The following is a 27,318-nucleotide window of genomic DNA, read 5'->3' as shown; positions in this document are numbered from 1 at the left end:
AGAAAAAGTGTGATCTACACACAGGAAAAAAAGAAAAAAAAAGAGCAGGCAACAGAACCTGCCCATGAGACGGACTAAATGTCAGATTTAACAGGCTTCAAGGTAGGTATTATAAATATGTTCAAAGAAGTAAATGAAGTATGCTTAAATCAAGAAGGTATGATGATGTATCATTAAACACAGACTATCGAAAAAGGGATGGAAAATTTTTTAAATAACCAGCTGAAATTCTGGAGTTGAAATGTACATTAACCAAAAGGAAAAAATCATTATAAGGGCTCAAATGCAGCAAACTTGAAGATAAATGTATAGAGCTTATGGAATCGAAAGAAGAGAGACAATGAAATTAAGAAAAGTGAACACAGCCTCAGAGAATAGGGACACTTTTAAACACACCAACATACATGTAATAGGGGTACCAGAGGTGAGGAGAAAGAGAGGAGAAAGGAAAAACATCTGAAGAAAACTTAAAGACTTACCCAATTTGCTGGAAAATGTAAATCTATATCTCCAAGAAACTCAACAAATCCCAAATAGGATAAACACAAAGAGATCAACACACAGACATATCACAGTTAAAGTGCTGAAAGATAAAGAGAAAATCTTGGAAACAGCAAGGAAGAAAAAAAAAGGTTTATCACATGTAAAAGGGTTACGATATGATAAACAGCTAGATCTAATTCTAAGAAGTAAAATTATGATAAAACCCTTAGAGGAAAACATGGGCATAAATCTTTATGACCTTAGAAAATACAACAGTTTCTTAGATAAGAAACCTAAGTACAAGCAACAAGAGAAAAACTACATAAATTGACGTTCATAAAAATTAAAACATTTTGTGCTTATAGAAAATGAAAAGAATTTACTGAATGGCAGAAAATATTAATAAATCATTTCTCTGATAAGGGTCTAATATTCAGAAGACATAAAGAACTTTTACAACTCAACAACAGGAAGACAGACATCCCAATTTAAAATGGACAAAGGACTTGAATAGACATTTCTCCAGAAAAAGATATACAAATGGACAGTAAGCCCAAAGCCATCAGAAAAATGCAAATAAAAACTATGAGATATCATTTTACACCTACTGCTACTGCTGCTGCTAAGTCGCTTCAGTCGTGTCCAACTCTGTGCAACCCCATAGATGGCAGCCCACCAGACTCCCCCATCCCTGGGATTCTCCAGGCAAGAACACTGGAGTGGGTTGCCATTTCCTCCTCCAATGCATGAAAGTGAAAAGTGAAAGTGAAGTCGCTCAGTCGTGTCCGACTCTTAGCGACCCCATGGACTGCAGCCCACCAGGCTCCTCTGTCCATGGGATTTTCCAGGCAAGAGTACTGGAGTGGGGTGCCATTGCCTTCTCTGTTACACCTACTAGGATGAGTATAAAAGTATAATAATAATTAAAAAAGACAATAACAAATGCTGACAAGGATGCAAAGAAATGGAAACCCTCACGCACAGCTGGTGGTAATGGTCAATGGTGTAGCTACCATGGGAAAAGAGTTTGGCAGTTCCTCAAAAAGTTAAACAGAGTTACCATATGATGCAGGCTTCCCAGGTGGCACTAGTGGTAAAGAACTCCTGCCTATTCAGGAGACGCAGGTTCAATCCCTGGGTCGGGAAGATCCCCTGGAGGAGGACATGGCAACCCACTCCAGTATTCTTGCTTGGAGAATCACATGGACAGAGGAGCCTGGTGGGCTGGTTGCAAAGAGTTGGATACAACTGAGTGACTTAGCATGCACGCACACACGTACCATATGATGCAGCAATTCTACATACACCCAAGAGACTAGAAGACAGACATTCACATAAAAACTTGCACACAAAAGTTCACAGCAGCTTTATGTATAATAATCTAAAGTGAGAACAGGACTTCCCTGGTGGCTCAGTGGATAGGAGTCCATCTGCCATACCGGGGACACAAGTTCAATTCCTGGTCCAGGAGGATTCCACACGCCACGAAGCAACTAAGCCCACGTGTCACAACTACTGAGCCTGCGCTCCACAACAAGAGAAGCCACTGCAATGAGAAGCCCATGCGCTGCAACAAAGAGCAGCCCCTGTTCGCCACAACTAGAGAAAGCCCATGCAAAGCAACAAAGACCCAGCACAGCCATAAATACATAAATAAATATTTTTTAAATTAAAGCGGGAACAACTCAAATGTCCACCAACTGATGAATATATAACCAGTTATATAACCATCAGTTGCTGTTATATAAATGTGGCATCCCCATGCAATGAAATATCATTAGGTCATAAAATAAGAATGAAGTCTGACTAGGCTAAAGCCTGGGTGACTCTTGAGAACATGCTAAGGAAAAGAAGCCAGCTGGATAAAGGCCACGTAGTACATGGTTCTGTGCGTATGAAATGTTCAGAAGAGGCAAATCCATAGAAACAGACAAGATCAGTTGTTGCCAGGGAGTAGGGATGGGGGGACGGGCAGTGACACAACCCTGTAAATACACTGAAAATCACTGCGTCGTACACTTTAAAATGATGGATTTTATGGCACATGTTATATCGCAATTAAAAAGTTGAGTGTTAATATGCACAAGAATGTAATTTAATCTAAAAATATACTGGGCATAAGAAGTCAAACATAAACACTACTTTGTGATTCCATTTATATGAAATCCTAGAAAAAGCCAAACTATAGTGACATAAAGTAGATAGAACATTGCCTGGAGGAGAGAATCGCTAGAAGGGGGCTTTTTAGGTTGAAGAAACTGTTATATGTCCTGACTGAGGTGACTGTTACGTAATTGTATTCAATTACTAGACTCCATCAAGGCCATATATTTTAAGTTTTTAAAATATTTAGTTTATTTATTTATTTATTTGGTTGCCCCAGGTCTTAGTTGTAGCCTGTGGGATCTAGTTCCCCGAACAGGGATTGAACCCGGGCCCCCTGTATTGGGAACTCAGAATCTTAGCCACTAGACCACCAGGGAAGTCTCTGTATACTTAAAACGGGTGGATTTTATTGAATGTAATTATAATTAATTTTATAATTATAATGTACTAATATATACTAATTGTAATATTAATTTTAAAACAACAAAAATTTGATGTCAGATTAGGGAGTTACCTCTTATAATAAAAGACATCTAACATCTGTATTAGAGGAGCGAACAGCAACCCACTCCAGTCTTACTGCCTGGAGAAGCCCATGGACAGAGGAGCCTGGTGGGCTATGGTCCCTAGGGTCACAAAGATTCAGGCACAACTGAAGCAACTTAGCACGGATGCAACATCTATATACTTTTTTCAGTTTAAAGCCTGCAGATTAAAAAGTCTCCCAGACTTTACTAAATCTCACTTTGTGAAGTAAACAGAATCCATTTACAATCCCAAATTTGCATTTGATGAAACTAAAGTTTAGAAAAGTTATGCCACCCACCCAAGTTCACATATAAAAACATTTAAAGCTCAACATGCCTACAGAGTAAGCAGTATACCCTCTTTTGCAGATGAGAAAACTGAGGAAGAAGTTAAGCAACTGAAAAGTGACAACAGGATTCACTCTCCAGTAGTTTGATTCCAGAACCTGAATTTTTGTTCTGCTTTTATTTTTTAATTAAAGGAAAGCAAAATGACACAGGTCTGGTAATATACAACTGCAGGCTGAATATGACCTTGGACCACCGGTTTTCAGCCTCCAGTGAAGAATCAGATAGACAGAGGTGTCCTAGGCCTGACACTTATCACATGTGTGATCTCAAGGGTTTCACCCACGCTTTCCGCCCCAGCTTCCCAGGTGTGAAAAGATAATATTGGTGACACTGGTTTCACAAGGCTTGTGTCAAAATCAGAAAAGATCACCCGGCCTCCAAAATCTAGCACTTGGGAGGCACTCAGTTTCGCCCTTCAATTTAGCCCTTGCCTACCAAGACAGTGTATTAAAAAGCAGAGACATCACTTTGCTGACAAAGGTCCGTCTAGTCAAAGCTACGGTTTTTCCAGCAGTCATGTATGGATCTGAGAGTTGGACTATAAAGAAAGCTGAGTGTCAAAGAATTGATGCTTTTGAACTGTAATGTTGGAGAAGACTCTTGAGAGTCCCTTGGACTGCAAGGAGATCCAACCAGTCCACCCTAAAGGAAATCAGTCCTGAATATTCACTGGAAGGACTGATGCTGAAGCTGAAACTCCAATACTCTGGCCACCTGATGCGAAGAGCTGACTCATTGGAAAAGACCCTGATATTGGGAAAGATTGAAGGTGGGAGGAATAGGGGACGACAGAGGATGAGATGGTTGGATGGCATCACTGATTCAATAGACATGAGTTTGAGTAAACTCCGGGAGATGGTGAAGGACAGGGAAGCCTGGTGTGCTGCAGTCCATGGGGTTGCAAAGAGTCAGACATGACTGAGCGACTGAACTGAACGAAACTGATAGTTTTTCCAGTAGTCACGTATGTATGTGAGAGTTGGACTATAAAGAAGGCTGAGAACCGAAAAACTGATGCTTTTGAACTGTGGTGCTGGAGAATACTCTTGAGAGTCCCTTGAGCAGCAAGGCGATCAAACCAGTCAATCTTAAAGGAAATCAGTCCTGAATATTCACTGGAAGGACTGATGCTGAAGCTGAAACTCCAATACTTTGGCCACCTGATGCAAAGAAATGACTCACTGGAAAAGACCCTAATGCTGGGCAAGATTGAGGACAGGAAAAGGGGGCGACAGAGGATGAGATGGTTAGACAGCATCACCAACTCAATGGAAATGCATCTGAGCAAACTCTGGGAGACAGTGGAGGACAGAGAAGCCTGGCATGCAAAGAGTTGGACACGACTTAGCAACTGAACAACAACAAGCAGCCTGGCCCTAAGGTACTCAGCATGTGTTGAAATAATATAACCGAAGCTTCTGCAGTTAATAGGAGTATACCTCATCTCTCCGCAGTTCTGGAAAGTGAATTCACAGAGGCAGAAAGAGAAGGGAACTTGCAGCCCCCACACTTCTAATTACAGTGTTCTATCACTTCACAAATGAATCTCTGACAAACTGCGATAAGTCTCACGAAAGAAAAAGGACACCACGAGGGAGGCATATGAACACTGTATATTTTAGATTAGAGGTTCAGGGAGAGGCTCTGTGTGGAAGAGAATAAAATATTGGACCAATACAAAGGAAGCAATACTCCTTTCTACTCCCACTGGTCAGGCTACATATAGAAAATGGTATTCTATTTTGGGTGCTGTGTTTTTAACAGGAACACAGTCAACCCTGAGCTCATACAGAAAAGCGCATCCCAGCTGACGAAGGGTGTGGAGGCCATTCCAGAAATACTTAATTCTCTCTTTTAACAAATATTTATTGAATGCAAAACACCTCTTGGTACTGGAGAGGGTTGAAAAGTAAAGACACTAACGTTCACAGCTTTCAAGAAATTTTACCATCTAGTAGGAAGAGCAAGATGAGCCCATAAATAAATATCATACACATTTGCTCTAAGACATAAGAGCTGCAGATGTAGCATGTATAGCAGGAGCATACCAGGAAACACTTCATAAAAGGGTGGTGTTTGAACTAATCCTGGAAATGGAAAGGAGTCCTCTTTTTTCTTTTTTTTTGGCTAGATTACCATCCACAGGGTCTCAAAGAGTTGGACACAACTGAAGTGACTTCACAAACACACGCAATTTCTAATACATGAAGAAGTGCCACAAAAAAATTAGTATGAGGTTTTTTGGATTTAAAAAAGAGATCAGTACTGAAATCTTAATAAATTATTCACTGTGTTGTGATGCCTATTTCTGAACATTCCCTCCCTTCTCAGTTCACGCTGCAGAGCTGAGTTAGTTGAAACGGGACTGTTCATTTCTGTTGTTACTCTGGGCAAATTACCAACTGGCCTCTCCTGTGACCTTCACATCACAAAGAGATGACAGCTGGTTTAAGATTTAGTCTAGGGACTTTCCTGGCGGTCCAGTGGTTAACACTCCATGCTTCCAATGCAGGTGGCACAGGTTTTATCCCTGGTTGGAGGACTAAGATCCCACGTGCCACACTACCAAAAAATAAGATAAGACTTAGTCTGGCTAGATCCAGAGCTAGAGCAGCCATTAGAAAAACTTTAACAACGCAGTGAGCTGGAGGAAATGATTCTAAAGTTCCTTCCAACTCCATAGTTCACTGAGCTGCTGCTTTTTTTTTTCTGTTAAATGTTTATAGTATCTACTTCTAGAAGGACGGTCAGAGATAAGGTACATAATAGTGCCTGGCACAGGCTTCCTTGGTGGTCCGATGGTTAAGAATCCCCTTGCAATGCAGGGGACAGGAGTTCGATCCCTGATCCCAGAAGATCCTACATGCTGTGGAGCAACTAAGCTTGTGAGCCACAAGTACTGGGCTTGCGTGCTCTAGAGCCTGTGCTCTGCAACAGGACAAGCCACTGCAATGAGAAGCCCCTGCACCACAAGTAGAGAAAAGCCCTCGTGTAGCAGCAGAGATCCAGCGCAGCCCCAAAAAATTAATTAAAAAAACAAGTGCCTGGCACAGGGAACTTCCTGATGGTCCAATGGTTAGGACTCAGTGCTTTCACTGCAGGAGCCCAGGTTTGATCCCTAGTCAGGGAACTAACATCCTGCAAGCTGCCGAGCACAGCCCAAAAAATAGAAAAAAGTACAGTACTGACATCTCCAACTATAAAAGAAGTGTCTAGCACAGAATAGTTGTTCAGTCTCTATTAGTTGAGTACGACTCTATGGAATAGGCTGAGAAATCCCAATCCAATCTCCAGGAAAGTACCAACCTCAGCCACTAGAGGGCAATCTCAGTCACACGGCTCGAAATGAGACTCAGATACCGCTGAGGTGGCAGGCACCCCTCCGGATACACCAGCCTTTCCCATGCCGGGAAACTCACTCCTACTCAGGAAACCTGGCTCCACGCTGAACTCCATGGTGTTTTCTCTGAGTCACTATATTCTCCTGTAGTTGCAAAATGATCTGGCAAAAGTCCCTAAAAGGCTTTTTGCTGCTTACTGAGTAACATCCAAACTCCTTGCCGGAATCAGAGGCCTTCCTCAATGTGGCCCCAACCTACCTCTCCAGCCTAAACTCCCCTTAACCCTTCATAGTGCAGACATACTGGACAATTCGTGCTCCTGCCTCCGTGCCATGGTCACCCTGCTCCTTCTTCTTGAAGCCTTTGCTTTATCCTGACCTTCTGAAACTCTGCTCCTTTTCATCAATGCAATGCTACCTGCTCGATTATCCCCTCCTCACTTCTCTAGAGCAGCAGTCCCCAACCTCTTTGGGACCAGGGACCAGGGACCAGTTCCATGGAAGACAATTCTTCCACGGACCGAGGGCAGGGAATGGTTTCATGATAATTCTCATAAGGAATGTGCAACCTAGATCCCTCGCATGCGTAGGTCATAGTAGGGTTCACGTTCCCATGAGAATCTAATGTTACCCCTGGTGTGACAGGAGGTGGAGCTCAGGCAGTAACGTGAGCAATGGGGAGTGGCTGGAAATACAAATGAAGCTTTGCTCCTTGCTAGCCTGTCCTTCACTCCTGCTGTGCAACCTGATTCCTAACAGTTGCGGGAGATCCCTAGAGTGATCTTACCCACCCCTGAGCTTACCCTACATATTACATCCACCCATTCTGGATTACAGTGATTTCTGTTTGTGCATCTTCAGTGGAAGAGAAACTCCATAAGTAGAAAGGCCAGTGGGGTAATGTGCCCAGGATAACACAAGTGGCCTAAATGGGATTCTAATCCAGGCAACCTGACTCCAGAGAGCTCTTGCTCTTAACTACTAATTCACACTATCCAGTAATCTTTTATCAGCCCCAGTTCCTAGCTCAGAGCTTTGCACACAGTGCCAGTCAATAGCTTATCAAATGAATAACACCACCAATTAAAAAAACCATTGATCTAATTAGCACATCTTGAACCTTCACTGACTTGTGGGTTACTGGGAACTAGCAACTCTCAGTGTTAATAATCTGAATTAGAATGCCTGACCGTAGATCTAATTATGAGCAATTTCAGAATCATAATTACTGTTCCATTTTGTCTCTTGATCTTTAATGCATACAAGGACCTACTCCCAGCTTCCAAGGAAGACAAAAACGTGAATACTTACTGAAGCCTAGGAGATGTGTTTTGTGAAGCTCCCAGCTCACATTTTCACTGTGAAGTGATGGAGATGGACTGGATGGTCTCTGAGGGCCCTCTCTTCAGTTTTAACAGTCTGGGAGACAGAATGCAATTAAAAAGAACTTCTGCCTGTGTGTCAGAAGATACATGTTAGTCTCAGCTCCTCAACTCTCAGATTTCCTATTCTGTAAAACTCGATTCACCTATTCCAAAATTTTTGAGTGTCTACGTTTGACTGTAGGGATGGGGGTGGGTGGGGGCTACAGCAATGAACCAGACAGACATGGCCCCCTGCTCATCCAGCTCAGAAAACCAGATGACACCCACACTGTGGGGGTGTTCTAATGAAGAAACTGACCTGGACCAAATGCTGTGTAAACTATAAAGTCTAGCACAGGAGCAAAAGATGATGATCTCGACAGGGTTCCAATTTTTGTCAAACCCAAGGACAACAAAAATGTTAGCTATCCTGCTGTTTCTGGGTAAAGCCTGAGAGTGTATTTTCACCAAACTCAGTCCACGCAGCCCTCACCTCTTCCCTACCCTCCATGTAAAGGTAGGCTGGGATTATCTGTCCTCAGGATACAAGCACTGCCAGGTTGCTGAGGTCCGGTTCCTAGCCCACTTTGACAGGTCTCCACCCGAAAACCATTAGGCAGGGAGTCAAGATGCCCGGGCTTTCCAGCAATCAAGTCACCTTCAGTTTCCACATCTGTGAAAGAGGCCACATGTGTGAGGAAGCCACCTCCCACGGCTACTATGAAATAAGCATCGTATCACTCAGCATTGGGCCTGGCTCCAGGAGGTTCCACCTCGAGCCCCGGGCCACTCCTCGGGCTGAGTGGGGGCAGCGGGGCCACGTGGCCCGGTCCAGCTCCAGCACTCATTTGCTAGGTGGCTCTGGGTGAGGTCACCGGGCCGCCCTACCGGTCAGCATTCGGTGAGGGGGTGGGGGGAGGGTCTGAACAGTCTCGAGACTGCCCTGGGGAGCTTCTACGTTGACTAGAGCGGACGAGGCCGACAGGTGCCAGGGACCACAACCCCAGCGGCGGGAAAGCGGTGCGCGCGCGGCGGGGAGGGTCACGTGATGCCGCGGGGGCGGGCGGGGGCGGGGCCTGGCGCGCGCGGCTCCGCGGGTGAGAGGGCGGGCGGGAAGGGGCGGGGCCTCGGGCGGGGCCGCCGGGGGGAGGCGGGCGGGCGGGAGGGGAGGAGTGGAGATGGCGGCGGCGGCGGCGGCTCAGGGGGGGGGGGGCGGGGAGCCCCGGGGAACTGATGGGGTCGGCCCGGGGGTCCCGGGGGAGGTGGAGATAGTAAAGGGGCAGCCGTTCGACGTGGGCCCGCGCTACACGCAGCTGCAGTACATCGGCGAGGGCGCGTACGGCATGGTCAGGTGAGGGGCGTTCTGGGGGAGGGGGCGTCTTTGGGGAGGGGGCGGGGAGGGGTGCTGAGAGCTCTCTGGGCCTTGCGGACTCTGAGCATCCTGAAGAAGCTGGGGCTTCAGGAGGCTGGGCAGCGTCCCAGCCAGAGGGCCTTTGAGTGCTTTCTGGGGGAGGGGGTCACTGCGTAAGGTCTCGGGAGAGGAGGTTTGGGAGCTTTGAACCGACTATTCAATAATGAAGGGTAGGGCATCTGAGTGTATGTGGGGGAGCTCTGGGGACCTTGGAGACCCTATAGACACGGGGTGAGGAGAAGAGAATTTGTTTTCTTGGGGAGGTGATATCCTTAGTGAAGGAGGAGAGAGGGTCCCCTCACTGGGGAGAGGATGCCCTGGATCACCCCCTAGTGAGGCTTGCCAAGGAGTTTGGGAAAAAAAGAGCAAAGCTCAGGGCTGGGCGGGGTGGGGTGGGGCTTTGGGCCTGGGGCCAGGGACCCAGCGAGCCATGAGGGGTCCAGGAACACCTTCCTGCAACTTTTAGGAGGGGTCTGTGAGTTCTCCTATCCGCACTGGGTGCTCTGGGTCTTTGTTCATCTGGACATAGCTCTGCTGCCCAGGAACCTCCCCCTGACACCCGCCCCGGCCCTGCCTCTCCCTTCTCTCCAGTCCCTCCTCCGACTCCCTCCTTCTCACTGTATTTGCCTCATTGTCCAGTCCTCCACACCTCCCACCCCCTGGACCTGTCTTGGCTTGAGGGAGCCCATCGTGGGAAGGGGAGGATGAGGGGTCAGGGCAGCTCGAATGGAAAGGGTTGAGGAGAGGGGAAGTCAGTGAGTGGTCAGTCTCTTCCTCTGTTTGTGAAGTCACCGAAGGGCTGCCTGGCTGGTCCCCAGCTTTCTCCCTGGAGATCCCAGGCCTTCACAGCAGGAAGGAACCAGCATTGTTTATGACTGGCCAGAGCCCTCTCCTGCTCCCTCCCCGCCCTGCCAAGGCCTGGGTGGGGCCACCAGGCCTGGACACCAACATCTCTCTGGCCCTCTCAGCTCAGCTTACGACCACGTGCGCAAGACTCGAGTGGCCATCAAGAAAATCAGCCCCTTTGAGCATCAGACCTACTGCCAGCGCACGTTGCGAGAGATTCAGATTCTGCTGCGCTTCCGCCATGAGAATGTCATTGGCATCCGAGACATTCTACGGGCACCCACCCTGGAAGCCATGAGGGATGTGTATCCTTCACCTGGGCCAGACAGCTGGCCAGGCCCAGCCTCAGAGCCGCGCTGGGAGAATGGGGGCTTGTTTTCTCTTCCCTTCTTCCCAACCTCCCTCCAAACAAACCCAGTAAAGGAAACTTTCCAGCGGTCAAGAGGCCACAGAGTAAGAAGGCAGGGAGGCCTCAGATGAATCCTGGCCTACTGTGGCCAGGCAGTGTGGCCTTGGGCAAGTCTGTTCTCTCTATCTTGCCTTCGTAGGGGGCTGGGCAAGATGGGCTCTGTGGAAGCTTTGTCCTCTGACATCGGCAATTCTGTGAGGAGATCCAGCCTCTGCCCACAGTCAGCTCTTTTGTTTAACTGATGGCAATTCTTGTTTCTCTGGGTCCTCAGACTGGCAGGAAGGCAGGTGGGAAGAACACTGCCCTGTTTTGAGGGCCTACTGTGAGTCTGGTGCGGCTCAAGCCGAGTGCTTTGACATTTTCTATTCTAATTCCTAGCTGCCCTAGGAGATGGTTCTCAGCAGCTCCATTTCAAAGATGAGGAAACTGAGGCTCAGAAAACTGAAATAAAATCAAGTGCTTCTGTGGCTGTCTCTTCCCCTCCCCCAGACGAGAACCTGTCCCCTCTCTGGGACTTCCTGCTCAGAGTCCCACCCCAGTCACCTGTGGACTTGTACCTTGCCCAGGGAGGAACAGACCTGCCTTTGTGGCCACCCCCCCCACCCCCCCACACACACATTGCTCTCCTGGTTTGTGGTTCACTTCCTGCCTGGCTCTGTTAGGAGCTTATAACACCTATCACCTCTCCCCTGCCCCACCCACCCCCACCATCCCAGTCCTCCACCCAAGAGTGGTGATCTGTACTGCACTGTCTGCAGCCCCCACCACAAACTGTGGGCAGGAAACTCCAACACTCACCCTCAGCTTGTCGTGTGACCTTAACCAAGTCACTGCAGCATGCCAGGCCTCTTCATCTTTAAAATAGCAGGGTTGGTCCAAGTGTTCTCAGAAGGCCCTTTTGAGGCTGACTCTGAAAGACAGCCACCATAACTGAGTCTTCCAGAAACAACCCACATGACGTTTATTTGTTTATTTATGTTTAATTCTTTTTTAATCTTAGAGTATAAAAGGACATTTACTCCTCTGTCTTCGGGTGTAGGGCCAAGCCCCCGGAGTAGGAGCGTGCCGCTGGGAAGTTTCTCCTCATTCGTCTTGCACAAACCATCCCCATAAGGCAGGCATTTATTTTTAAGCAAACATTTATTGCCTGCCAGATGGTGTTCATACATAATCTCATTTAACCTTCTCAACAGCCATGTGGCTCAGGCTTTTATAACAGCAATACTAGTTCACGTTTGCCGAGCATTTACAACGTGCCAGGCACCAAGCTGGCTGCACTGCCTGGGTCATCTCTCAACTAATCTTTACCCTCACTCTCTAAAAAGGCTTTTTTCCCCCTTACTTTACAGATGAGGAAGAGAGGCGCAGACAGGGCTTGAGTTCCTAAAGTGAATGAATGAGCAGTGCAGGAATGGTTGACACTGGCAGGTGAACTCCAGAGTTACTGCTCTTAGCTGGGATGTTCTCCTGCTTCCCATAGTTTATTATCCCCATTTTCTCAATAGGGAGACTGAGGCCGCAGAACTAAGATGCTTTGCTCAGGGTCACCAGCTGAGATCCAGCAGAGGCCTTGAGCTCACCTGCTGAGTGTGGGCCTTGCCCAGCTCATGATATGAGCTGGCAGATCTGTTGAGTCCCAGGGGCATCAGCTGGAGGGATGTGAAACCTGGTCAGCAGAGTCTGTTCTTCTTAACCAGTCGCCTCCCACTGCCCCCACCTGGGGGCCCTCTGGCACCCACCTCAGCTACATCGTACAGGACCTGATGGAGACAGACCTGTACAAATTGCTCAAAAGCCAGCAGCTGAGCAACGACCATGTATGCTACTTCCTGTACCAGATCCTGCGGGGCCTGAAGTATATCCACTCTGCCAACGTGCTCCACCGGGATTTAAAGCCCTCCAACCTGCTCATCAACACCACCTGCGACCTTAAGGTCTGAGGGTTGCGTGCCTGTCTCCTTCTGCCCCTGGGGTCTCAGGCTTCAGGGTGACCAGTAGTCCCCTTCCCACCATGGGTAGGAGAGACATGGTGATATGATTAGTTGGGCCCAGGAGGCCTTGAGCACTGAGCTCAGCAGCCTGGTTTGCATTCTAGATTTGTGATTTCGGTCTTGCCCGGATTGCTGATCCCGAGCATGACCACACTGGCTTCCTGACGGAATACGTGGCCACACGCTGGTACCGGGCCCCAGAGATCATGCTTAACTCCAAGGTAGGGGGCCCACCCATCTGTGACGGGAAGAGACCGGATACCGGAAAGCCCTGGACCCACCTCTTGAGTCCAGCACTGACCCTCATGATGCAGGAAGTCTCCCCTCTGGGCCTTGTCACATTATTCTGGTCCTTGGACTATGGAAAGAAACAAGATTTACTCCCCAGGCCTCTGCCCTCTGCCTCCCTGTCTGGTGCTGACCCTAGGGTCAGGGGTGCTGGCTTGGCCCAGGAGCCCACCACTTTCTCCTCCCCAGGGCTACACCAAGTCCATCGACATCTGGTCTGTGGGCTGCATTCTGGCTGAGATGCTCTCCAACCGGCCCATCTTCCCCGGCAAGCACTACCTGGACCAGCTCAACCACATTCTGGGTAGGGGGGATTGGCCAGCTGAGTGGGAGGGAAACTCACTTACTGGAGGTGAGATTTCTTTAGGGTCAAAGTTCCCAGGTGGCTCAGAAGGTAAAGAGTCTGCCTGCAGTGCAGACCTGAGATCCATCCTTGGGTCAGGAAGATTCTCTGGAGAAAGAAATGGCAACCCACTCCAGTATTCTTGCCTGGAAAATCCCATGGACGGAGGAGCCTGGCAGGCTATATATAGTCCATGGGATTGCAAAGACCTGGACACAACTGAGTGACTTCACTTCATTTCAGGGTCAGTGAGTCTGCGGGAGCCAGGTCAGGGGGACCACCATGTGTGGTCCAGGAGCCCCTACAGCATTCACAGTGTTTCACTGAGTTACAGATACTGTTCCCATTTGATAGATGGGAAAAGCAAGGCTCCATACACCCCACACTTAGGAAGTGCTTGGGCCAGGATTTGAACCTGGGTCTGCCCGATCCAGACCCCCTGCTCTTCACCCCCATAGTATTGGCTGGGAGATAATGGTTGGCCTGGAGCAGGTTGGTGGAGGGCTCTTATTCTTGGTTCCTTCTGTTCGCAGAAGGGGGAGATTGCTTACCACGTCACCTGCCTTACCCACAGGTATTCTGGGCTCCCCATCCCAGGAGGACCTGAATTGTATCATCAACATGAAGGCCCGAAACTACCTACAGTCTCTGCCCTCCAAGACCAAGGTGGCCTGGGCCAAGCTTTTTCCTAAGTCGGACCCCAAAGGTGAGAGAGACTTGGGAACTTGTGTGATAAAAACTGGGTGTAGAGGAAGGTAAGAGCCCAGTGGCTGGCTGGGACACAGAGGCCTCTGAACCAACAGGCCTCTGAACACAGAGAAGCCAAGTAGTGCTTCCGAGAGCTTCTCTGACCTTCCGAGAGCTTCTCTGACCTTCCGTTTGACCTCTGACCCCTGCACTTCCTAGCTCTTGACCTGCTGGACCGGATGTTGACCTTTAACCCCAACAAACGGATCACAGTGGAAGAAGCGCTGGCTCACCCCTACCTGGAGCAGTACTATGACCCAACGGATGAGGTGGGCCAGCCACTAGTGGCAGGGCTGACAGATGGACGGGGATCTTCCCTTGGTCCCTGCCCTGAGCCACCCCATTTCTTTGCCACCGCAGCCAGTGGCCGAGGAACCTTTCACCTTCGACATGGAGCTGGATGATCTACCCAAGGAACGACTGAAGGAGCTCATCTTCCAGGAGACAGCCCGCTTCCAGCCTGGGGTGCTGGAGGCCTCCTAACCTGGCCGGCTGCCTCTGCTCCTGGGGCCTGGTGAGTGCCTCCCCTACCCTTGCACAGATTCACCCTGAGACCAGAATGCCCTACGCCTCCGTGTGGTCACAAGCCTGCTCACGTCCACGAGCCACATGTTTGGTGGCAACAGAAGGGCTAGAGCCTGCCTCGGCCACAGACCTGTGGTCCCCAGCCCCGCATGTCTCCCCCGTGTGAACATCTTGCAGACTCCAGCCCCAGGTCACGAAGGGCCCCCCTCACCCACCTGAGGAAACGGAGCCAGGGTTTGGCTCCCCCAGGGCAGGTAGAGAGGCAGGGGGAGCAGTAATTGCTTTGGGAGGAGCCAGCAGCACCCAGCCTGACCCACATTCCAGGCTTCTTCTCACCTGGTGTCCAGGTCAGCAGTTCACACACCTGCGGGAACCTGGCTGGGGCTACACCCACACTGTTGTGCGGCCCTCCTCTCATTTCATGTCTGTCTTCGGCCAGCTGTAACCTGATAACAGCAAGGCAGACACACCCGGGTTCAAAGCCCAGCTCTGCTACTTAATAAGGGCTGTGTGATATTGTGCAAGACACCTCACCTTGCCGGGCCTCAGTCTCCTGGAGACAGCCTGATAATGAGAGCAAACTCCTGCAAGACGTTTGCCTGTATCGATTCACTTAGTCCCGATAGCAGTACCTTGAAATGGGTATTAATATCACCCGCACTGACAGATAAGGAAAGCCAGCTGCATGCCACTCAGCCGCAAGGTGATAGGAGGGAAGTGAGGGTCAGGGCTCTGGCAGGTCAGCCACGGGTGCTAATGGTTCCTTTCCTGCCTGCCTTTTTGTCTAGGCCCTGCCTCCTGCCTGCCCCTCCCCTGCTGGACTGTTAGAAAATGGACTGTGTGCCCAGCCTAGACCCCCCCGACAGCCCAGGTCGGGGTGGAGGGCGGGCCTGGCCACCTCCCTTCGCTTTGCTCAGGCGTCCTGCCTCAGGCAGGCCAACACGCCCTTCCTTTCCTGTTCCTCCCCCCACCCCCCCACGGCCCCCCCCACCCAGTACCTGAGGGGTTCAGGTGGCCCCAAAGCAAATTCTCCTCTGCTGCTCTGCCTTTGTCTGCCCGGCTCTCCCAGTCTCTGGTAGTTCTGGAATCCAAGGGCTCTGGTTGCCCCGGACCGACTGAGGGGCGGTGGGGGAGAGGCAAGGAGGACACGAGTTGGGACTCAGGGTCAGCCCTGCCCCTCTGGCCTCGTTAAAACCCCACCCTGTTTTCCCTGAAAGAACATTCCTAAGGCTCAAGGGCTAGTACCCCTGAGGAGCGGGGGCCCAGGTCTCAACCCCTCCCCTACAAAGCTGCCACATCTAACATCCCTGCTGCTTCCGTGTGTGGGTGAACAGAAGTGGAGGTGGGGGCACGTGGAGCGCCCAGGGCCCCCGCCCACCCCTGTGCCTGTATCTAATATATAAATATAGAGATGTGTCTATGGATGCTCCTGGCTCTGTCTGTGTTCGCCGACACCCTGACCCTCACCCTTGCTGCCCTGAGCGCTGACTCTCCAGCCCGATACTCTACCTGGCATGGTGGCCTTCGGGTCTCCCCTGGCCAGGGTTGAGGATGGGAGTGGGATCTAAACTCCTGGACAGAGTGGGGTCTTGTTGTTTGGTCACTAATTCGTGTCCATCCCCTTGTGACCTCATGGACTGCAGCCTGCCAGGCTCCTCTGTCTTCCACTGTCTCGTGGGGTTTGCTCCAATTCATGTCTGTTTAGTCGGGGTCAGTTTCCCCCTTAGTCATTGTCCTGTCCCTTCCCTAATGGCTTGCTGTCTAAGCTGGAGGTGATTCTAGAGTGACTCAGGGACACCCTGCACACCCCCAGATTCTCTGGAAACGGCAAGGAGTGTATATATACTCTGGCAACAGGCACCAGCGGGAAGGCAGAGTGTGGTAGTGGACCTGCCAGGGGGAGGGTTGACTTGATTTCCCTGGTGTGGCCACGGAGACAGGGAGGCCGGGCTGTGCGAAGGGCCTGGGGTACGAGGCCCAGAGGTGCCTGGTCTCTTCTGCCTCTACCCCATCCCCAGCTCAGCCCTGCAGTCTGGCCTTGAGCCAGCAGCAGGCTCAGCAGGTCCCTAGGGGTGTGGTGGCGGCTGGTGGTGGAGCCAGCCTACATCAGCCAGGCAGTCAGTGAAGCAGCACAGTCCACCGGGAAAAGCTGAGTTCCACGGCTCCCAGAGCCTGGAGAGGCGGCGTGGCCATGAGCCCTCTGCTCTACTACGCCCTGCCCGCCCTGGGCAGCTATGTCATGCTGTCCTTCTTCTTCCTGCGCCGACCTCGCCTGCTGCACACACCGTGGGTTCCAGCTTTCCGTCCCCACCTGGGGGCCCACCGTGGAGGTGAGCTGGGCTGGGGTAGGCACGGGGTGGCCACTCCTGAGGATGGAGTGAGGACTGCAAGGCAGGTGGACAGCAGAGAGGGCTAGGTCCCAAGGGCAGGATGTTAAAGGGAGGGCAGTGTTCAAGGTAGGCGGAGATAAGGATGGCAGGGCAAGAGATGGTATAGGGAATAAGAAGCCGTTCAACCTGTCCTGACTGGAAGTGGTGAGACAGGGGACAGGGGATATGGGAGGAGGGAGGCCAGGCCCCAGGAACCCACGCTAGTTGCCCCACACAGGGTCTGGAGAACGCCTGGAGAACACCATGGAGGCCATGGAGAAGTGAGTCCACCTGCCTGGCCATGCTGCCGGGTAAGGTTGTGCCAGCTGTGTGAGGCATGCTGCTAAGGGGTGCCACCCACTTCCTGGTCTGGGTGACTGGAGCCCCTGGGAGTTGCGCAGTGCACCGCCTGCACATCCAGCCAGACCTGACGTTCCCTCAGCCTCCCCACCACCCTGCCATCTGGCTCATCCCTGTCCCCCAGCCACTTACTGACCTTCGCTCTCATAGCTCCATGGCCCAGCGAGCGGACTTCCTGGAGCTCGACTGCCAGCTGACTCAGGATGGTGTGGTGGTGGTGTCACACGACAAAAACCTGTCCCGCCAGACAGGTGTGAACAGGGACGTGGGCAGCCTGAACTTTGAGGTGGGCTTTGCCGCAGCCCCCCACTGTGCCCAGAGAACCAACTCCCCTCCACGCCCCTCCTGGTGACTTGCTCCCTGCCCTCCCTAGGACCTGCCCCTCTTAAAGGAAGAGCTAGAGGTCTACTTCTCACCAGGTAAGAGCGTGGGCTGCAAGCGCTGGGCTGAGCCTACTGGAGTGGGATCCCGGCCTCAACCTCCTGCCCCCTCTTCTCCTCTGGGGCCCACCCCCTGCCCCTGGGCTCTCGCCCCCACCCCAGCAATCCTCCTCCCATCCTTCTCCCCACCACCCCCAGGCCACTTTGCACGCGGGGCCGACCGGCACATGGTGCGTCTGGAGGACTTGTTCCGGAGGTTCCCGAGGACGCCCATGAGTGTGGAAGTCAAAGAGCGAAATGAAGAGCTCATTCACAAGGTGGTGCGGCGGGCAGGGGTGGACGCAGGTCCAAGGCTGGACGGAGGCCTGACTCCCCCTCCCCTCCCCCTCCTCCTCCCAGATAGCATGCCTGGTGAGGCACTATGACCGCAACGAAATCACCATCTGGGCCTCGGAGAAGAGTTCCATCATGAAGAAATGCAAGGCTGCTGTAAGTCCCCATCCCTCTGTGCACCTCTCTGCCTCCCCAGGCAGCCTAGGCCAGGGGGGTCTGGGGGTGCTGGAGGAGCCCTGAACAGGGTCTCCAGGGGTAGGGGCTACGGGAGGCAGGGGAAGTGTGTGAGCAGAGTCGTGCCAGAGGGACAGGGCTTGGAACGCTGGGCCCAGATGTGGCTTTGCTCCTGCAGGTGGTAGGGTTTCCTGAATGTCAAAAATTGTTTCCCCCGCAGCCCAAGCCTCCTCTCCGCTCCCCCTGGAGCAGATTGATCCCCCTTCTTACTTCCTCTTGTTTCCTAGAACCCTGAGATGCCCACCTCCTTCACACTGAGCCGAGGGTTCTGGGTGCTGCTGTTCTATTACCTGGGGCTGCTGCCCTTCATCTCCATCCCCGAGAAGTTCTTCATGTGCTTCCTGCCGACCATCATCAACAGGTACCTACTAGGTCCCCATCTATCTTCCAAATCCTCCCCCAGGCTTCTGGCCCCAGAAACCTGAAATTAACGCATTGCTAATCAACTCTGCTACTGCTAAGTCACTTCAGTCGTGTCCGGCTCTGTGCGACCCCATAGACAGCAGCCCACCAGGCTTCCCTGTCCCTGGGATTCTCCAGGCAAGAACACTGGAGTGGGTTGCCATTTCCTTCTCCAATGCATGAAAGTGAAAAGTGAAAGTGAAATCGCTCAGTCGTGTCCGACTCTGTGCGACCCCATGGACTGCCGCCTACTAGGCTCCTCCGTCCATGGGATTTTCCAGGCAAGAGTACTGGAGTGGGGTGCAATCAACTCTACTATGATATAAAATTAAAAGTTTCAAAAAAAGAGAAATACCCCCCACCTCAAACCCGATTGTGCAGGGTCCCATGTAGAGCAGGAGATCCCAATGTCCCCAGCTCCCTGACCACCCTCAAGGATCACCCACAGGGGCTTTTGAAGATAATGGTTCTCACCAAGGATTCGTGAATACCAACCCCCCCAGAAAAATTTCTCTGTAAACGTATGATAATGTGGATGGAGTTTTAGGACAAGAGTGCATTTATTCATCCATTCATCCAACAGATATGTCTTGAATGCCTACTCTGTTTCACATGCACTTGCACTAGTAAATAAGACCAGCATGAGTGGGGTAGGGCCCTCCAGGAGCTCACAGTCTGCTTGGGGAGATGGTTATTAACTATAGCATCACTCTCTGATTCTCAAACAGAAAGGCGTTTTCCTGCCTGGAGACAAGGATTAACAAAGTAACAGCTGAGCAAAGTAGCAGGAATTTGGATACTTTGCCAGCTCTCCCTCTGGGACCCTTCCTTTGCCTTCTGAGCCCTCTCTGTAGCTGTCCCAGTGCTTTCTGCTCGCCTCTGTTGTCTTCAGGGAAGCTCCCAGCCAACCCCCCAACCCCCACCCCCCATCCCACAAAGAGATCATTTTACTGCAGAACTTGGTGTATATCACGTTTTATCCAAGGTTTGCAAGGTGTTTTTACATCCTTTAGTTTATTTGAGCCTTACCTCGTACCAACCCCAGGAGATACAGGAATCATGACCCCACAGGACCCATGGAGGATCTGAGGCTCAGAGAGGTTCTGTAATTTGCCCAAGGTCACACAGCACACAGACCCTGCTCCCGAGCACTGTAACAGCCTCTAAAGTCACCCCTAGAGTGGGGCAATCAGGGACAAACAGCTGACCTGTGAAGTGCTGTCTGGCCTTGAAATTGGTCAGGCCTAACCATGAGGGGCTCCAGACCGCCTATCCAGTTTGGGAATCTTGCTGGGTCGTGGCCCCAGCCCCACCATGGATGGGCTGTGTGACGTTGGGCAAGTCACTTTCGTTCTCTTAAGTTTCTGTTCTTCTGTAAAACAGTGAGGGCAGAGGCATACCCTCAAAGCATGCCATAGTCAGGGTCACTGAGCAGTGGGTGACTTATTCCTCTGTGCAACCTCAGAGACTCTTCCAAAAGGAGTGGGGTGAGGCTGCTCGAAGGGTCACTACCACCCCACCCCTGTGACAGAGAGACCCAGGGGCTGACCACACCACCACCTCTCCACAGGACCTACTTCCCGTTTTCCCGCCCAGGGCTGAATCAACTGGCGGCTGTGGTTGCCAAATGGTGAGGTGGGCGAGAAGGCTGGGTGGGGCGTCCCCACAGAGACCCATCCCCGCCCTTCCCCTTAGTCCCCTCTCATCATGACCTTTGTGACCCTGCTGCCCTCCAGGCTCATCATGAGGAAGAGTCTGATCCAACACCTGCAGCAGCGAGGGGTGCAGGTGAGCAAGTGGTGGCTCACAGCATGGGCCTGCTGGCTCTGCTTCTGACTGGCTGGGTCACTTGGCAGGTCACTGTCTGAGTCTCGGTTTCTTCATCTGTAAAATGGGGATAATGGTGTTTTAAACTCCTGTGGATATGTAGGCAGTACTTAGTAAGTGCTTTATAAAGGCTAGTCATTGTGATGATGATGATGTATGGAACTGTCCCGATCCCTGATGAAGGGGGCTGGGAAGATACCATGGGGTCCAGGGAAAGATCAGATCAACCCACCCCCTCCTGTCCCCGAGCATCAGCTCTGACAAGGTCATTTAATTAGCAGACCTTGGATGAGAAGTGACTGTGTTGAGACCACAGGCACTGTGGTCCTGGGGAAGGAGCAGAGAGTGCACCATCACCGGCAGGGGAGGAAAAGCAGGCATTACAGGGGCAGCCGGTGGGCAGAAAGGGGACAGAGTGCTGTTATCTGTGGGGCCAGAGAAGACCTAGAAGAAGTGAGGAGCCAGCGCACAGGGAGGGGAAAGGGAGAGTGTCTTGGCAGGAGGCTCAGTGTGTGGGAAGGTCAGGAGAAGCAAGAGGCCAGCAGAGGAACTGAGGGGTCCCACTAGCCTGCAGTCTAGAGAAAGTGGCACCAGGGACCTGGAGAAGGTAGCCCAGGAACCTCAGTGAGGAACTCAGACTTCAACCCAAAGTGAAGGGACGTTTTTGAGGGCCTTAAGCAGGGGAGAGACCTGATTCAATGGAGCCTTGTTGAGTGAGGGTCACGCCAGCCACCACGTGGAGGAGGGATTGTGAGGGCCAGTGTGGAGGCAGTCACTGGGTAGCTGATGCTGCCACTGACGGGACTGGGGCTTAGGTGGCAGCAGCGAGGATGGATGGAAGGGTTAAGTCACAGACAGGCCCAGACTCGGCCACTGATTGGATGTGGGGGTGAGTGAGGCCTGGGGATGACATAGCTCTTTCAGATTAGGCCTCCTGCTCTGCCATCTTCACCGTAACTCCGGACGGTTGGACTGTCATTCTGATTTGTCAAAATAAGAAACTGAGAGGTCCAGCCAGTGACTTAGCCCAGGCTACAAATAACTGTCTCCACCTGCTTCAGTGCCTGCAGGAGAGGACTCAGGAGGCAGGGAAGATGCAATCTGAGCAGCAGCAGATAGGGGCAGGTTGGGAGATATGGGCAGGCTGGTAAATGTTCCACTACCAACTTGAGGGGGGAGGGGGAGGGAAGCCTTGATTTGAACATTAGGTAATTTCCTTGCTGTATACACGTCCACCTTGGCGGATTTCAGGTTACCAACCTGAATTCACTGAACGGAGTTGGGACGAGATATATCATGTGGTAGCATGATATATTATATAGCATTTCCATCTTACACATTCGATAGAGGTAGGTGACTTCCAGAACATGGAATCAAATGTAGTAATCAGGAAGTGATGAGTTTTGAGTGTTTATTACCTTTGTTTTGAATATAATTTATTGAATTGTAAGTTTATATAATACTTAATAGTGACTGTGTTTAGACTTCCCTGGTGGTCCAGTGGTTAAGACTCGGCACTTCCACTGCAGGGGGTGTGGGTTCAATCCCTGGTTGAGGAACTGGAGATGCCCCCACCCCCTGCCAAAAAAAAAGGAGGGTGTGTTTAATAACCAGTTTGCAAAATTCCTGAAAATGTAAGGATCAGTTCCAGCATCTGGATACAAGGGGGAGTGCCTGGTAGTTGTTGGGAAACTTCAAGCTCCTCCCTCCCCCCAGGTGGTATTTTGGTGCCTTAATGAAGAGTCAGACTTCGAAGCAGCCTTCAACCTGGGGGCCACTGGCGTCATAACTGATTACCCAACAGCCCTGAGGTGCTACCTGGACAGCCGTGGACCACCTGCCCTGGCCTCCTAACCTAGAGGTTCCTCATCCTCTCCTCTGTTTCTCTTCTCCAATAAATATATTCTTCTCAGTCACGTCTTTGTGCTTGGGGGGATGGGGGTGGGGGGGGGTAGATTCTAGAAGACTACAAAGATGGCAGCTTGTGACAGAAGAGGCCAGCTGAGGGCCACAATCTGAGGCCCTCAACCACCCTGAGCCACTGGTTCCACGACATTCCAGTTTGAGAGTAATGCCACACCCTGTGCCAACCTGGCCTCCACTGTACTCAGGAATGTCCCTTGCAAGGCCCCCTGCACCTTCAGAGCCACAGACAATGGGTCCATTCTCCTGAGGACATTAAGAGCCCCAAGCACACATCAAAGGACCTGACTTGCCCCAGCAAGCCTAGCTCACCTGGTTTCAGAGGATGGGCATGGCTGCCCATCTGCTACCTTAACCATTCCAGTGTTCCATTCCCAGGTCTCCCACTCCAGAAGCTTCTCCAATTCCTCCACCCCCTGGAGCCCTACTACCCTATTCATTTAATGAATCACATATTTCACAAAGATTATCAACTATAGGCCAGGCTGGGTACTGGGACCAACGCAAGGAACAAGACAAGTCTATATGGCAGATACATGTTTAAACATTTTCATTTTAAACCCAGTTCGGAGGTGAGAAAGGGGAGGATAGCTAACCTAGCCTGATAACCCTGCAGGGCATCCGAGGAGGCTGCCTGGAAGAGAGGACACACAACAGTAGGAATGGGCTTGTTCTGAGGCTCTGGCTCCCAGGGTTCTAACACGGATGGATACCTTTAGCTTTTCCCATCCGAGAGTCTGTCCCTAGTGCTATATAGCAAGAACCATGGACCAAAGTGAGAATCTCAACTTCTCTTTATCAACTGGATAAGCTCTGGGGAGCTGCTGGACCTCTGTGGACCACTGTGGACCTCAGCTCCCCGGGAAAATGGAAACAATAGCAGAAGCTACCACCTCCGATTGCTGTGGGGTTTAAGGGAGTGGGCACGAGCGGGTGGGTAAACGTTTGCAGATAATTATGACTATTGTTTCCCAGGGTCGTGCGTCCAGTCCAGACACCATCTTCCTCCTAATCCTAGGTCAGGTCAGGTATCTCAGATTCTCGCCCCTTCGAGGACCGCGGGAGGCCAGGTGGGCGACCAGGCCCGGGCCGTGGGGCAGGCCGGCTGGGTTTCGGGCCGCAGCCGCATTTCCGGGCCGGCCTGGGCTGGGAGCAGGGGGAAGGGCAGCCCAGGCCTGCGCTGGCCACTGTGTAACGCGCCCCCTCATTTGCATACTGCGCGCCGATTGGTCACAGCGGCCGCCGGGACCGGAGGCCGGCCCCCTCCCCCTCCCGCCGCAGCGGCGGCAGCAGCTGGTCTCGGTGTAAACAAGTCGCGGCGGCTGAGAACCCGGGCCGGGGGGGACGGCGCCCACCAGGAGCGCCCCCCTCTCCCAGGCCAGGCCACCCCGGCGGACCGGACCCCCGCGCGCCCAGGCGAGGTGAGGACCGCATCGTCAGGGCTGCGCGTCGCCCCGCGCCCCAGCCCCGGCGGCGAGGACTGCCCCTTCCCTCGGCGCCCGCCCCCCACCCCTACTCCCTAGGTGAGCCCCGGGGTCTCAGGTAAGGCTCCGCGATGCAGGTAAGATCCCCTTGGCATAGGCAAGTCCTCAGCGCCCCCGGGTAAGAGCCCCTCCCCTCCTAGATGACCCTCCACCCTCAGTGAGGCCTCCTGCCTTCTCCAGGTGAGGGATCCTCTCCCCAGGTGAACTCTCTGGACCTCAAGGGAAGTCGCCCCCTACCCCTGCAGTTCAGATGAGGTCGTAAGGACCATACAATCCCCAACCCCTTGCAAGCTGCCCCTAAACGGAGAACTGACAGTCATCTATTCTGGAGCCCCTTCCTCCAGTTTCAATTGCTAGGTCAGCAGGGGTGAGGCCGAAAGCAGGTGGGTGACTCATTTGGGGCTCCTCCTAGCCTCAGTTTCCCCGTTGATGCAACTTGAGGCCTCCTCCATGAGTCAAAACTGAGAGCTCTGGCCCCTGGAGAGGCTGCTGGCTCTGGGGAGAGAAGACAGCAGCCAAGTGTGACAGAGAGAGTCCCCGTGGCCCAGGGCGTGCCTGCATGTGTGTAGCCAGGGTCCTGACAGCCCACTCCATCCCCTGCAGGCACTGGGCTCCCTCTGCTCCCCGTGGGCCGCTCCCCGCGTGGGGCCACTGCCCCCGGCCCCCGCCATGGTGCGGATTTCAAAGCCCAAGACGTTTCAGGCCTACCTGGATGATTGTCACCGGAGGTATAGCTGTGCCCACTGCCGCGCTCACCTGGCCAACCACGACGACCTCATCTCCAAGGTAATCAGGTCACAGCTGGGGCTGGAATGGCAGACTAGAGGGGCTGCCTGGCGGCTCCCCACCAGTAGCCCTGACACCCCTTCCTCTCTCCCTCCCACCCTTTAGTCCTTCCAGGGCAGTCAGGGGCGAGCCTACCTCTTCAACTCTGTGTGAGTATCTACTGTCCTGTCTTCTTTTCTCTGACCTCTGTTGTGAGTTGTGACCCCTGCCATCATGCTGAGACTCTCAAGAGTCTCCTGGTTTGGGTAGGAAGCTGTGCTCCCCCTTCTCTTGAGTGCTAAGGACAGATACAGTTGGATCCAAGCTAGAGGGGGGCTTTGTGATGGAGAGACCCTCCCTGAGACTGCTCCCGTGTCCCCACAGGGTGAACGTGGGCTGCGGGCCAGCCGAGGAGCGGGTGCTGCTGACAGGCCTCCATGCTGTCGCTGACATCCATTGTGAAAACTGCAAGACCACTTTGGGCTGGAAATATGTGAGTCAGTGACCTCTGACCTCAGGCTAGCCTTTGACCTGACCTCACATCACCTCCTCCTCACAAGCAGTCATCTGGTAATCTTTCAGGGTGTACAGGTCCAAGTCACCCAAGTCAAACTTATCTTTTCTTCCCTTGACCATGTTCTCTCCTCTCACATCCTACAAGGGCTTTTAAGGTTTTTCTCTTAACTCATCCTTCTCGCAGCCACGAGCATTCCCATTTTTGAGATGAGGATATAATCAGAATGACTGTTTATTGAATACTTATGTGCCAGACACTGTTACGTGCTTGGCATATCTTATCTCATTCACTCATTACAGCAATCCTGTAGGTAGTCTGTTATTATCTCCACTTTACAGAAGAAGAAAGGAAGGCCCAGAGATGTTAGGTAACTTCCCCAAGGTCACACAGCTGGTAAGTAACAGAACAGGGACCAGAATCCTCATTTTCTCTCTCTTTTTTAAACTCCAAACCCTTGATCCCCAGCTTCCTATTGCCATTCAGAGGATCAGAGAAGTTGCCCCAAACCCCACAGCAACGTAGAGTTTGGGTCCATGAGCCTCCTTTTCCACTGCCCTCATCGCCACTGCTGTTCTTCAGTGTCTGATTTCACTATCCTCTCATTTCCTTATCGGTAGTGGAAGATAAAGGGACCCCCTGACATCCAAGGTTGTTATGGGGATCAGATTAGATGTAGCAAAAGGAGATGCTCTTGGGAAATTGTGAGGGACAGGAATCCTCTGGCATCTCTTGGAGCTGTAGTGCCTCTGGGAGGTGAATGCCCCAGGCAGAGACAGAACCCTGCCCTGAGTTAGTCCCTGGCCCTGCCATAGATTTGCTCTGTGTTCCTGGACAGGTGGTTTGCCCCCTCTGGACCTCTGTAAAATAAAGAAGTGGCCTAATCCAGAGGCCAAAAATTCAAGTGCTTGCAGGGCCAAGCAGATTCTGTGGATCTGCAAAAGGGGCAACGTAGATCTCCAGAGGGGGACATTCTGGCCAAATGGAATGAGCACGACATTCCCCATGTTTTAGCGTTTGAAAGTTATTTTTATTAAACTCTCTGTTGGTTGAACAAAACATATGCATAGGCCAAAATTGGCCCTGAGGCTACCAGTTTGTATTCCCTGGAACTTCTGAGAAGCTTCCATATCCTCTCTCTATTGGAGCCAACATTAGTATTAATACTTGAAAAGTACCTGTCACTCAGAGAGTTCTGTCTATCCCCTATTAGTGAGATAACCTGGCCCTGCCATATACCAGCTCTGTGTCTGTGGGCAGGTGGCTTGGTTTCTTGGGTGATAGTTCCCTCATATGTAAAATGGGGCCCATCATATTCACTCCCCAACCCCTACCCTTTTGGTTAGGCCCTGCCCTACCTCCAAGCATAACAGCCTCTTCCCTCCTTTCAGGAACAGGCCTTCGAGAGCAGCCAGAAGTACAAAGAGGGGAAGTACATCATTGAACTCAACCACATGATCAAAGACAACGGCTGGGACTGACCCCTGCTCCTGACGCATGTGGCGCCAGCCCGGCCTGGCCGCCAGGGGGCGCCACTGGCTTCCCTTCACCCCAACGGAGCTCTGGACCCTCAGGCCCCCTACAGAGGAAGGATCCAGCTCCTGTACATATATTTTATTGCATGCACTGTGACCTTGGGGGGAGATCGGAAGGTGGACAAAGTGGACGACACCCCCGCACCTCCCTGCGATCTGGCTGGCTTGGATCTCGTTTTTAAACCCCTTCCTACCCCGCCTGCCCTCTAGATATGGCCTGTGTGCTGCTCTCTTGGCCCCAGTGCACCATCTGCCCCGTGACGTTCTCCTCCCACCGGGCCCCTCTTACCCTACGCGTGTCTGCTCCCCTTGTTCTGTAGCGTTTGTACATAATAAAACAATGGAGTGGAGACAGCCCCAGGCTCATGTGGAATCCGGGAAGGGAGTACTCAGATGCGGATTCCTGCCTCTATAGACCTGTTCCCCTTTGAGTCCCGGACGCATAGGGGTAGGCACGGCGG

At 52.0% G+C, this 27,318-nt stretch overlaps 3 protein-coding genes across 13 annotated transcripts; all 3 read left to right on the top strand.

The window, feature by feature from the left end:
* The first annotated feature begins 9,318 nt into the window (after positions 1–9,318).
* On the top strand, positions 9,319–16,155 carry MAPK3 (mitogen-activated protein kinase 3). The gene is made up of 9 exons (XM_045164289.1): positions 9,319–9,522; positions 10,551–10,733; positions 12,582–12,771; positions 12,933–13,049; positions 13,306–13,420; positions 14,034–14,165; positions 14,366–14,475; positions 14,567–14,720; positions 15,520–16,155. The coding sequence occupies exons 1-8, from the start codon at positions 9,350–9,352 to the stop codon at positions 14,687–14,689; spliced, it is 1,143 nt and encodes a 380-aa protein (XP_045020224.1). The 5' UTR covers positions 9,319–9,349; the 3' UTR covers positions 14,690–14,720; positions 15,520–16,155.
* A 137-nt stretch (positions 16,156–16,292) lies between these two features.
* Positions 16,293–22,548, top strand: GDPD3 (glycerophosphodiester phosphodiesterase domain containing 3). Of its 11 annotated transcripts, none has more exons than XM_006070495.4 (10): positions 16,293–17,061; positions 17,339–17,381; positions 17,611–17,746; positions 17,834–17,879; positions 18,039–18,157; positions 18,240–18,329; positions 18,635–18,768; positions 20,380–20,439; positions 20,546–20,597; positions 22,353–22,548. In XM_006070495.4, the coding sequence occupies exons 1-10, from the start codon at positions 16,923–16,925 to the stop codon at positions 22,488–22,490; spliced, it is 957 nt and encodes a 318-aa protein (XP_006070557.1). In that variant the 5' UTR covers positions 16,293–16,922; the 3' UTR covers positions 22,491–22,548. The 11 variants fall into 11 exon arrangements, with proteins under 11 accessions (XP_006070557.1, XP_025130672.1, XP_044792175.1 ...); XM_025274887.3 differs by having other exon boundaries at positions 20,275–20,439; XM_044936240.2 differs by having other exon boundaries at positions 20,275–20,439; positions 20,546–20,665.
* Positions 22,549–24,587: 2,039 nt separating this feature from the next.
* Positions 24,588–27,212, top strand: YPEL3 (yippee like 3). Its single transcript, XM_006070494.4, is given in 5 exon segments — positions 24,588–24,639; positions 24,642–24,829; positions 24,935–24,978; positions 25,193–25,301; positions 26,714–27,212. Coding segments are annotated over 5 exon segments (468 nt in total). The 5' UTR covers positions 24,588–24,602; the 3' UTR covers positions 26,804–27,212.
* The last annotated feature ends 106 nt before the right edge of the window (positions 27,213–27,318 follow it).

This window comes from Bubalus bubalis, chromosome 24 (assembly GCF_019923935.1).
Source record: "Bubalus bubalis isolate 160015118507 breed Murrah chromosome 24, NDDB_SH_1, whole genome shotgun sequence".
Lineage (NCBI taxonomy): Eukaryota > Metazoa > Chordata > Mammalia > Artiodactyla > Bovidae > Bubalus > Bubalus bubalis.
This window is presented reverse-complemented; position numbering and strand designations above follow the sequence as displayed.

Bases quoted from the DNA above. Each gene is read 5' to 3' on its own strand.
- GDPD3 (XM_025274887.3), top strand. From the start codon at position 16,923: ATGAGCCCTCTGCTCTACTACGCCCTGCCCGCCCTGGGCAGCTATGTC. The intron at 17,062-17,338 runs GTGAGCTGGGCT...TGCCCCACACAG, and splicing joins CCTGGGGGCCCACCGTGGAG to GGTCTGGAGAACGCCTGGAG. The intron at 18,769-20,274 runs GTACCTACTAGG...GTGCAACCTCAG, and splicing joins CTGCCGACCATCATCAACAG to AGACTCTTCCAAAAGGAGTG.
- MAPK3 (XM_045164289.1), top strand. From the start codon at position 9,350: ATGGCGGCGGCGGCGGCGGCTCAGGGGGGGGGGGGCGGGGAGCCCCGG. The intron at 12,772-12,932 runs GTCTGAGGGTTG...TTTGCATTCTAG, and splicing joins ACACCACCTGCGACCTTAAG to ATTTGTGATTTCGGTCTTGC. The intron at 13,050-13,305 runs GTAGGGGGCCCA...TCTCCTCCCCAG, and splicing joins AGATCATGCTTAACTCCAAG to GGCTACACCAAGTCCATCGA.